The 11,564-nt window shown below is 41.1% G+C and overlaps 1 protein-coding gene across 1 annotated transcript in view; it reads left to right on the plus strand.

Annotated features, from left to right (window-relative positions):
* ASPG (asparaginase) overlaps positions 1-11,281 on the plus strand; it is a 52,184-nt gene extending 40,903 nt beyond the window's left edge. Inside the window, exons 13-16 of the mRNA XM_068947220.1 lie at positions 160-246; positions 4,671-4,770; positions 5,094-5,152; positions 6,820-11,281. Of these exons, the coding sequence (XP_068803321.1) occupies positions 160-246; positions 4,671-4,770; positions 5,094-5,141 (235 nt within the window). The 3' untranslated portion in view covers positions 5,142-5,152; positions 6,820-11,281. The remainder of the gene's footprint in view (positions 1-159; positions 247-4,670; positions 4,771-5,093; positions 5,153-6,819) is intronic.
* Positions 11,282-11,564: the final 283 nt, after the last annotated feature.

The following is an 11,564-nucleotide window of genomic DNA, read 5'->3' on the forward strand; positions in this document are numbered from 1 at the left end:
ACTGTGAAAACACTCCTTGTACTGTTCATAGTGATGGTGGAGAATATCTGTATGAGAACTTTCACTAACTGTTTGTATATTTGAATAATGCTGGATTTAGGGAAAAAAACACATAGGTCAAAACACTTTTAAACTATTTTTTCTCTCCATCTCATAAAGGCACATAAAAGTGATTAATTTACTTCGAGAAACTGGAGCTCACCTTTCAAGCTGTGACTTGGAGGACACTGGAACAGTACTCTGCAGGTAAATGTAACAAGAGGTTATTGGCTACCAGATTGGGATGGAGGGGAAAAGAGACTCTGAAGGGGACACCACGTAAATAACTTTCAAGAATAGTTGGGTCCGTGGTGTATGATGTGTGACTACTTCTGGGCTAGATTAATAACAAGGAAGCAAGTGAAATGATGAAATTAAGAATCAACTCTGTGCCAGAGCAGTAGTGACTCAGGAGAGTGCAAAAGCAGAGAGTATTGTGGGTATGAGTGAGCTGGAAGCAAATATGCCCCTTTTTTCCAAGCGCTTTCACTGGCGGGAAGGAGGCCTTTAAGCAAAGTGTATTTTAATAGCGCCTCTATGTGAGAATAAAACTGCACATGTGTATAATTTTGATTAAGATCCATTTTTCTCAAAAATAACTAAATCAAATACAGAAATAGGTTTAATCCTGAAATTTTTGAACAAATGCTCACCGTTTGTATGTTTAATCTTAAGAGAATATAATCCTCTTCTGAAGCTGATTTTCCTTATAGTTGTTCTTAGATAAGGTGTTTTAATGATAGAAATGTATGTAGGGGACAAAAATAGAGACCTGATTTTATTTTTTCCAGTACTGGAAAAAATTTATTTTATCCAGTACTGGTCCTGAATAACAGGTTACTCTGAAAATTGTGAAAAGGTTTTATGTAGCTCCTAAGGGGAACAGTTATTTTTATGTCCATTCAGTGTAGGGACTGGACACTGTCCTTCCAGGAATCCTGGCGTGGACTGGATAATAACTTTTATTGTGAGGTTAAAATATGCGCTTCCCAGAGCATGGCAAGTGATAGGACAGAACTAAATTCTTAGTTTGCATTGTTTCCATCTGTCAAGAAGATTAGAGGAGTGGCTTAGAGAATCACATTCCTCTGCAAATAGATTGGCCCCTTACTTAGCCCTCCTGCCATGTGCAGAACCTGTTTGGCTAGCTGACCTGATAGTAGTAGTACGTCCAAAAAGCGAACAAGGGGATTTAAACGAAAAATTGTTCTGATGCAGTTTGTTACAGCATTTTAGGCAACACTGTACACACTGGATATCTATTGCATGATCTCTGTTCTTCAAAGCTGATATTTTGACAACAAACATTTGAGGTTTTGAGATATTTTAAACTTGTATTAATGGTAATAAGTTTAATATAAAAACAATGCAAGTCTTCCACACGGAGGGTGGAGTGCACGTGTGCTCACAGGCTGAATGAGGACTCAGCATGGAATTAAGTATTTGGGGTGGGAGGGGAAGGGAATGTCCCGTGCCACATGCAGACCAGGAAGCAGGCCCGTGGCTCTTCCCAGGAGCCAGAAGTTGGAGTAATAGCTGGACCTTGACTGTCCATGCCACAGCCAGAGGCATGCCCAGTAACAGAAATCACTGAAATCGCAGGGATGCAGCCAGCCTGAAACAATGGTCAAGCTTCAAGAAAGCACTAAAGTGTCAGGACTCAGTGAATGCTTACCTAACAGCAAATAAACTGGCTTTCATGCATGAACATAGACAGTGATTTTTTTTGTTCTAATACTGTCTCCTCAACTTCCTTGTGTTTAAACTCATAATGTTGGGGATGAATTAAAAATCAATGTGCTCCTGTGGTACTGGTGATATCTGAGAGATACCTTTTGTCATCACCATGGCTATACCAGCCGTGCTGGAACTGTGTAACGGGTACATAGTCGTTTTTTCTAAACGGAAGAGTCATTGATAGGCAGCATACATGAGATTATCCACCGTATGAGGTGTCAATCAGAGTTTAGCAAAATGTTGCAAGTAGTTGTCTGTCAACAAAGCAGTTTTAAAATATTCTGATAAATGTATATTTAAGTTATTTTTATTCCATTTCTTGGTAAGAAAATTATGAACTTGCTGCTGCTTACAGGCTGCACTTGCAGTAGGAATTGCTGGATTGCACTGAAGTTAGAATTGCTGCAGTTAGACTTGCATAAATATCTTCAAGAAAGATACAGAGCAAAACTCCCTATAGTGTGTGTTGAAAAGTTCTATGCGTTATTTGGGCATATGAAGTACACTGATAGTGTGTGAAGGACATAAAAAGGGATCTGGCTTAGCTAAGGAGACGTGGAGTTGCAGAAAACGTTTTGTGGTGTTCTTGATTGTAACTAACTTAGGGAAGGGTAGGCATCCTTTATTTAGAGTTAAATCTAAATTATCTCGCATGCTACGTATTTTTTTGTTCACTGGATCCCGTCCTCGTAGAATGCATTTTTAACTTGATCTATAAATGATTGCTGCAAAATTGAAGCTATTTCCATATATTTGGATTGCCCTAATATCACGGAAGGAGACCACTTCGCAGTTTTGACCACTGGCAATGCAAGATAAACTGCCCTTGCCGAACAGGTGCTATTAGGCAGTTAATTTTCAAATAAATGCCGTAGTCCTTGTTTGGTGCTTACACTGATGCTAGCTGCACTGCCCCAGGTATGTAGGTTGGTAATAACTTATACCTGTGCTGGTCTTTGCCCAAAGTGGTTTCCACTTCGGAGGTGGCTGAATGAGGAGATTCTGTTTGGCAAATACAGCGTTCGTTTCCTGTCCAGCGTTTGAAAAGCTTTTAGCTCTCGCTTGCTAGGCTTTTTGTGTGTTTGCTTCTTCCTTAATTCCAGGACATGCTGGTGTCGACCGCGGGAGAGTTAGGTCTGTAAATAACAACAATTCTTGTATTCCGGAAGTGGCTGCTAAGCAGTTTCTTCTCTGCTTACTCTTTTTCCTGCCGTTTCCTTAAGGACTTCCCACTGAGCTCCCTGTTAAACCTCCTTTCCCTTCCTCTGTTTCTTTACCACTTTCCAGGGGCCTTCACTGTGATGGCGGTTTTCATTAATGACTTCTTGATCCTTCTTTTCGTGATGTCAGACTGATGCACTGTTAAACCTCGCTAGCCTCCTACTGTCGTGTCCCGGTCCCCCAAAGGCCCCAGCTCTTGGTCTTCTGCCCTGCTTTATGGTTGGTGGGGTTGCATGGAGGAATACAGAGACAGTTTTCTCTCCCTTTTCCTGCCCAACGTCTGGGGCTGCTACAAGCAAAAGCCTCTCTGACTTTCTCCTCGGGCTGCTGCAATTAGAGGCCTCCGCTCCCCTGAAAACATTTTTTCAGGTCCTCAAGAGATTTAATCAACAACAGAAGTGATTTCAGTCTAGCAGAGAACCGAAGGTTGCAGACTCGCTGTCAGGGCTCCTTCCGTCAGCTTCCCTGCCGGCCTGCCCCGTACCGCCTCCTGCCTTCCCCACTTTCCGTCAGGTCTGCCTAGCTTGTTTCTCGTGCGCCGGAGCCTTGCACCATCCTCAATCCCTGCTGTCAGCAGTACGCCGCTCCTTCGCAGGGAGCACTGTTTAAGGCAGCAAACTGTGTACTGGCTGAGTAAGTCTGGAGGGGTTTCCCGCTCGTAACGAGCGCCAGCCTCACTCGATTATTATCGGGGAAGTTTAGTTTTGCTGCACAGTCAACAAGTACGGAGCGAGCGGTGACCGCTAGTTCTGCAACCTGACGGATGCTAGTGTCTTGAGAAAGCTGAGAGCAGCCCTTGCTGCCTTGCTACGGACTTGGTAGAGGCAGTCATGCTGTAGTCTGCGGACAGGCTGTTAGCCTGTACTTAACCACACACAAAAAAAAAAAAAAAGAAGAAGAAAAGACAAAAGAAAAATGAACCTTAAATACCATGGATGAGACTACCAGCAGACGTGCAAAGAAACGTTCTGGTGTTCATTTCTCTATAAACTTTAATTTGTTTATTTGTATATGATTAATTTTGATCCTTTCTACTGTTTGTTATATATGGCAGATAGAGGCAATCTTTAATCAACTTTTTTTTTGGTCTTGCTGTGCATGTAAGTCTTACAAATTGCGCTATAAAACTCAAAAAAAAGTAGCTGTGTTACTATCTAAATGATAACACATAAATGTGCTACCATAGCTTCTGATAGTGAACATCGTTATGCAAGCTTGTTAAGGGGTTTTTTTTTAAGTGTTTTTAAAATAAGCACACCGACTGCTAGCACGTCTGCTTGCGCTCTCGCTTATTCAGTTACATCTTGACTTAGCTACTGTCCTCCCCCCCCTCCCCAACTCATTTCATGAGATAAATATTGTGTTGTGAAATATGAAACTGCATGACTTTTTTTCCCCTTTGGTCATGGTCACACCCACTGTGTGAAACTAGCCTGGTTGTAAGTACTTGTAGCACAGCCCTATTAATTTAAGGAACTGATTCATCCAGCTGTGTTGCTTGCTCAGCTATTCCAAGCTGTTGTAATAGTGTTCCTTTACTTACCTCCCTATCCGGGCAGCCATGTTGAGCCTGTTCTGGCTCAGTGTTTGCCTCAGCTGCCGAGCTCATTGGCAGGACACAGTAGGACAATGGACCTAAAGATTTAGAACCAATGTCATTGTTCTTGTTCCAGCCTTGCAGCTAAGGGTGATGTGGATGGGCTGAATGCCTGGTACCAAGCTGGTGCAGACCTGGAGCAAACTGGCTATGATGGCAGGAATGCTCTACAAGTAGTAAGTGTGCATACTGCTGTACTCCATGTGGTCTTCTAACTGTGTGAGTAATAATGCACTCTTGTCCGATAATATTAGTTTGGGAAAACCAAATGCTGCTTTGGGGGCTATAAACCGGTTTAAAGTATATTTCGAACTCAAGTCTGGTACTGTTCTGACGTAATAAATTGTTGAAGCCGGAATTGTGTCATCTATGTCAGAGGAATTAAAACTTAAATTGGATTTTAATTATTTTGTGGTAGCATGGTCTTACTTCCCACAAGTAAGTATGTGCATGTCCTGGTGCACAGGATGGCAGGATTTATTCATGTTTCTACTTACAGGCAAAGGCTGCAGGGCGTACACAGGTTCTTGACTTCTTTAGACATTAGCGGTAAACAAGGTAAGATCTAGTTTTAACGTACTAGGTTTCTGGAATGTATGGTTCAGCGTGGTATGGAGGGGGATTTTGTATTCAAGCTATCACCGGCACCTAGGGCATCTGAATTCAGCTGCTGTCACTGCCTTAGTTTCCTATATGACCCTGAATACTTGGATCCTTCTTTGCAGAACGGGACTAATGTTTATTCCTCTTTCTGCCTGAGATTGTGACTGCTAGACATGGATTTGTATGGTGCGTTCTGCAGTATGGTTCTGAACTTGATCAGGTATCTAAACAGAAATACTGGCGGCAGCGATGTCTTATTCTGCTGGCCTGGTACAAAGACTTGCTCCTGTGTTTTGACTGCATCAGAGAGAAAATCACTTTTATCAGGGACTTCGCCAGCTGTGGTTTTTAGGGTGCCATGCCTATAGCGCAGGAGCATCCCCTCGTCCAGCAGCACTGTGATGTGATCGCAGCTGTTTAGTCACACAGCCTCCCACTCAGTAGGTCCTACTGGGGTACCTACCACATTTCTACATGTGCTCTCCCTCTTGCTTTTTCACTGAGCTCTTTATACTAGACCATTTTCTAGCAATGTAGTCAACCACCACTGAAAACATGTGGCAGGTTCTTAACAGACAAAAATTATTTATGGCTTCATTTGAGGACAGAGCTCTGCCAAGGGTGTGCTCCCCTGGGTGCGGGAAGGGCCCTGTCCTGGCCTCTCTCCTGTTCAGACCCTACACATAGCTGCCTGGCTCTAGTCTGCCCGTGAACTCGCAGGGTGAAGCTCTTTTGTACTGCTTATATGCAAGGTGCATTTCCTTAGCTATGTGCTATGAGATGGACGTGAGCCTCGTGTTCAAAGCATCACATCTTACAAGTCACTCTGTAGTAGAGTTATTTGGGCGTCTGACCTTCTCTAATGCTTTGCTGTAAGTGGAGACATTTAAAACACTTGCCTTTCCTTTCTCAGGACTCCTTTCTGATGCAGTGTGCTATTGATTTTGGTGTCTCTTCTCCAGTATCCTGGAAAGCCTAATGCATCAGAGATGCGAAACACTGGGAGTGGATGGTGTCCGTTATTTAAAAAAAATCAAAATTTAGTTAAGTATTTTGCTGCGTCCATTACCACCTTGCATCTTGCATGGCCCGTTTGATCAATCTAAGTGAACTCAGGTACCTGAGTGGGGAATTCCAGCTGAAACAGTAGCATTTTTTCTATCACTATGTGCTAATCTAAATGAGAGCACAGGACAGAAACCGGCATTTTTGCTTTTTTGTAAAGTTTTTGGAGTTTATTTTGCTTTTAGCTGATATTAGCTGGTATTAGATATAATCACAGTCTCCAGCATTTAAATGGATGTTTCCCAGTGTCCAGGATGAAGATACTATAAATGTGTTCAGAATATGGTTTATGTTGCAAAGGGATTTCCATTTGCCCCGGAATATGTCTGCAAAAGTCACTTTACTTTTGGAAGTGGAGAGGGAATATATTAAATCTTCAACTCCTACACGGATCATCTGTTAATTCCTTTGAACTGAGCCATCAGTAGTGTAGGCAGTCTGAAGGAAGTCTTCAGTACTTCATCAGAACTTGCTTGACAGGCTACGAGGTAAACTCCTCTTGCGAAGGTTTTAGATACTGCCCAGTTCTAAACCAAACACTTTCTTTTTCTCCATAGACTGTAGAAGATGGTCATTCCTCTTCAGAAGCAACAGCTTTGAATCGTTAATGATGTTAAGCAGTTATGACGGAAAAAAAAAAGAAGGAATGATGGGTGCACACTGAGCATTCAGGAAAGTTAGAACTGATGCAACTTTAAGGCCTTACTGATTTTCTAAAAATGCTTTAGCTTTTAATCACTTTTAAAAAAAATTTTTAATAAGTAATGAGGCTGAAAGGTATTATCTCTTCATTGTACAAGCGCTGTTTTTAAGTAGACTTCTTGAATCTTCATATGTTAAATCAATGAGGAAAGTATTGCATACGTAACAAAATGAAATGCTGAGATGAATTTATAGCGAGAAAAGTCAGTGGATTTCTGTGTTTAAACTAATGAAACCTCTGAGGAACAATGTTGGTTTCACTCTGTCTGTTTTTTTGCAATAGCTTGAATCACATCAGTTGCAATTACAGCAATTGTGAGTGTCAGTGCAAACAATTGAATCAGTCATGGGCATCTGCCTGCAGTTGTGTACGAATCTTCACCAGTGTGTCACTGTAAAACCTCACTTAAAATGAGTAGGAGGCAGATGCCATAAAGCATGTTTGTGGGACTGTCTAAGTGAACTGATTGTTTTGTTTCTAACAGTGTCTTTCCCACATCCTGACCAGAATATAATCAAGACTGCTACATGCTGGACACTTAATACTTTGGATTATAAAAGTGATCTGAGTATTAACAGACCTTCAGTTTAAAGTCCCACCACACTGAGACTAAAGAAAAAAAAAAAGTAATATGTATCTTTTCAGCGGCGTCCACACTAGAGTATGTAAACCTAGAGATTACTTCAGGCAAATGCATATATTGGAGATGCAACTTTTAATTTCACCTACAGCTTCGACAATAATCTATGGGGATTTTCTCTCTATCATCTGCTTCATCTGAAGTGAATCTTTGAAGTGCAGATCTTTTTTCTTTTTCCTCTTTCTACTGTTCACCCTTCCCACAGGTATTCTTATCATGGATAAAAGCTGCATTGACTACTTGCTGAGCTTGCTAGTATTTAAAGATTTCCGAGGTATGTTGCCTGTCAGATCCCCCCAGAAACAGGATAACTGTGCATGTAGTTTGAGAAAACACCATGTATATCCCAGTTAAAAACAAAAAACATACAATGCATGTCTTTTGATGTGAAGACCTGCGCACCTTTCCACTACAGTCACAAAAATTACAGCTATGCTGTCTTGTTGTTAAGTAATTGATGTTACATCGCAATAAATATTCTTTATATTGGATAAAATTAATACTGAATTAGGTAAATGAGATCTGAGGTATACTTCAGAAATTAGGCTTCCAATTTATGTCTTTTTGGTGTGTTATCTCTAAATACCTAAATGGAATGTATGTAACAACACTTGTGAACATTTTTACAGTTAGGAGGAAAAAAGATGCATTGACTTTTCTTACAGTATTTAGACCTAGTATCTTAACTCTCGCCTAGTCAATAGGCTAAGAGTTGATGCACTGAACTAGGAAATCCCTTGCTAAACTTTTCTGCAAGTTACCTCCTTGGGATTGGAATCTTTGTTTCTGTTTAAATGATTCTCAGGTGCAACTAATTTGTCCATAGCAGCATTCATTCATTACTTCTGTGCCAGAGTGACTGCAGTATATACACAAGCATCAATATTTTCCTTAAACCTTTCAATATGGACTGTTGATCTACAGGCAACTTTCTAAATAATAATGTCCATAAAACTCTTATATTTATAAAATACAACATGCAACATTGATCTAAAGTACAAAACATACCTTTTTTAAAAATGAAGAATGATGTTCTGGTATGAATGACTAAAATAGCAGGTCTCAGCAGTAAAACTGAAGGAGAGGGGAGAAAACAGATAGCCATCTTCTTCCTGCATATAAGCCAGGTAAAGAGACTAAAGACTACATTTAGAAATGTGATCCAGTAAGAAGAATTTAAGTTAAAAACTCTTGAAGTTAAAATGAAATGGCTTGGATCATGTTTGTGGTGAGAATAGCACACTATTAGCTTCATTCTGATAAACCTTTACGAAGATATATATCCAATTAATGCGTGTTATCTTGCGTAAGATAGTTTTCCTACAGCTTTCTAGAAAATTTGGAATTTGCATTATAAATAGACAAATATCTAGAAAATATGATAATAGCAAAGGCAGGAATGCAAATTTAATATTTATCTTAAAAAAATAGCATCTTTTTCGTATATGTCAAAGTTTCATTCAAAAGCTGTAACAATCTAGGAGCATTAAGAGAAACTGTGTGTGGTATGCTACGGTTAAAAAAGCGGCAAGAATCACCCAGCCAAGGTTAGAAACTTCCGGCTGCAGGTGCTGTTTCAGGGATGAACTTCAAAAATGTTTTCAAGATGCTGTGTTTGTCTTGTACATCTATGGCACACTTTGCTGTACAGCAGATTTAGTAATCATAATTATACGCTCCATGATAACTCCTATCCTCTGATGCATCTATGTGTCTACATTAACCCTTACGCTTTCCATAGTTGTCGGTGGAAAACAGATTCTAAATAGTAGTTAGGGACGGAAATTGTACCTATTTGTTTCAGTTGCTGTGGGCAGCAAAGTGTCTTTCAGTGGGTAAAGTATGTTAGATCTAGGAGGAGCTCAGTTTTTTCAAACATCCTGATTTTTCTCCCTCAGATCATTGCTGAAAAGATCAGATACGCTGTTCTTTCTAACCACCAGTCTTGTGCTTAGTGAAGGTTAGCACCTTAGGCAGCCGTATGGAGCCATTGCTAACGAAGGCAAACACGGTCATTCTGCTGCCAGCCCATTGTGTCCATTCCAAGGCAGCTTCAACTCCAGTCGTCCATGAATGTCCATACAGCCTTTAATGGGCGCATCTGATTATAGTTTGTTAGATTGAACGCATGCTGCAGGGATCATCTGCAGATCCTTGCTTGATAGTTTGCACACAGAACATGTTGGAATAGCGTGGCAGAAGTTGGCTAAAGTTAGTTTTGCACTTTTTTGGCACACAAGAGCTAATGGTATTTTTCAGTATCAGTTTTTAATGCTCATTAGAACATAAAGATGGCGTTTCGGTTTCTGGCAAACTGGCTGTGCCTCCCATTCTTTTCCAGCTTCAGAAAAAGTTTAATAATGTAAATGTTAGGACTACAGCTTTCCATTCCCTACAAAAGCACCAACAAGTGGAACGCCATGCCAAGAAAGCGCGCAGGCTCCTGAGAGAGCGTGCTGGTGTATTAGTGTCAGAGAGCCTGGTGCTGGTCTTGCACAGCACAGGTATTGTGTGTGTTTTCAGCAGTCATTAAATAACAACAGCAAAAAAGCTTAGTCAAGAACCTGAGCCTTGTAGCTGCTGCACAAGTGTTGGATTTGTTCCCACCATCAGATCTCTTAAGTTGCAGAGGTGCTGTTGGAATGAGCGCTGGAACCTCTGGTGCCTCTGCATGGAGGAGGTGCTATACAAGTCTTCTGTAGAAGTCAAACATTACATCAGTTCTACAAGTTTCTTCACTTGGAAGAAAACACCCAGCTTCCGCTTTGTTTCTTTTTCCTAATGATCCAGTTGACATTGCCAAGGGATAGGGACTACTTGGCCTGTGTCAGCACTTCTCTAGTGCTGAAGAAAGCCGAGATTTGCACAATTAACATGTTCAAGTTCCTGTGTGATTTGAGTTACAATTTTTCCTTTCCCAAATGCAACCACTTTCTTTTTTTACTGATGTCTGAAAATATTAAGTTTCTGTTCAGAGGGTCTTATACACAAATTTTGTGAGGGAAAGGCATTCCTAACTTAGTTATTTGAAAAATCAGCATGTGCTTGCTGTCCTTTTGGTAAACTGTTAACATCTGCCAAGGATGGCTGACCCACTGACAGATTGGCTAGCTCTGTCTGATCAGTACAAACTGAATTAAATCAGCTATTCTTTAGCAAGGCTCCCTTGTGCACAGAAGACAAAGTAGTCCACTTATATACAAAGCACTGATGGAATTATGCCATAGAGGAATCCAGCCACAGCATGTAAACCCCTTCTCTAGGTACCTGTGCTGATCCTTGCCTAATACCTACCACAACAGTGTAAGAAATCCAAAAATGCTTTTAAAGTTTCCAGCATCACAATCTGTGGAAAGCTTTGTGGTCGGCATTGGAGGTGGCGACATCATCGAAGGTTATGAAGCTCTTGAAGATTGACACAAGAGGAAGAAGAATAACGAAGTTGATGAGAGAAAATAGAATCTGGAGGAGAATAACAGGATGCTCAGCAAAAGCTTAAGAGGAGGGTTGATGATTATGCGGATTTTAGACATTGTCTGTTAACCTACTAATAGAATGTAACTGTATTGCGCGTGGCATTCAGCAGTGACCAATCAAATGATGACTTAAACGCGTGAATAGACAACACCACTATATAACCTGCGGTTTCGCTTAATAAAGGATCTTCTGATCAACATTCAGGAGTCCGTGTAATTAATCTCCTCAAATGGTGACCCCGACGTGATACGTTCCGGGACTTTGAAAGGCTGACAGACGGAACTGGGTAATAAAGGCGACAGCTCGTGGAAGGGGGCTGCACTCCGGAGGAGACGTCTTGGCTGAACGATCATCCCGCCGGCTGGACCAGGCGGACAGGAGAGACCCCAGGGCCAGGGTGACAATGCCTGTAGGCAACGAGACAGGTGAGCTGCCAAGAAACTGTGAGAATGGGTTCTAATATGTCTGCAGAAGAGAAGAGA

The sequence above is a fragment of the Struthio camelus genome, chromosome 5 (assembly GCF_040807025.1).
Source record: "Struthio camelus isolate bStrCam1 chromosome 5, bStrCam1.hap1, whole genome shotgun sequence".
NCBI lineage: Eukaryota > Metazoa > Chordata > Aves > Struthioniformes > Struthionidae > Struthio > Struthio camelus.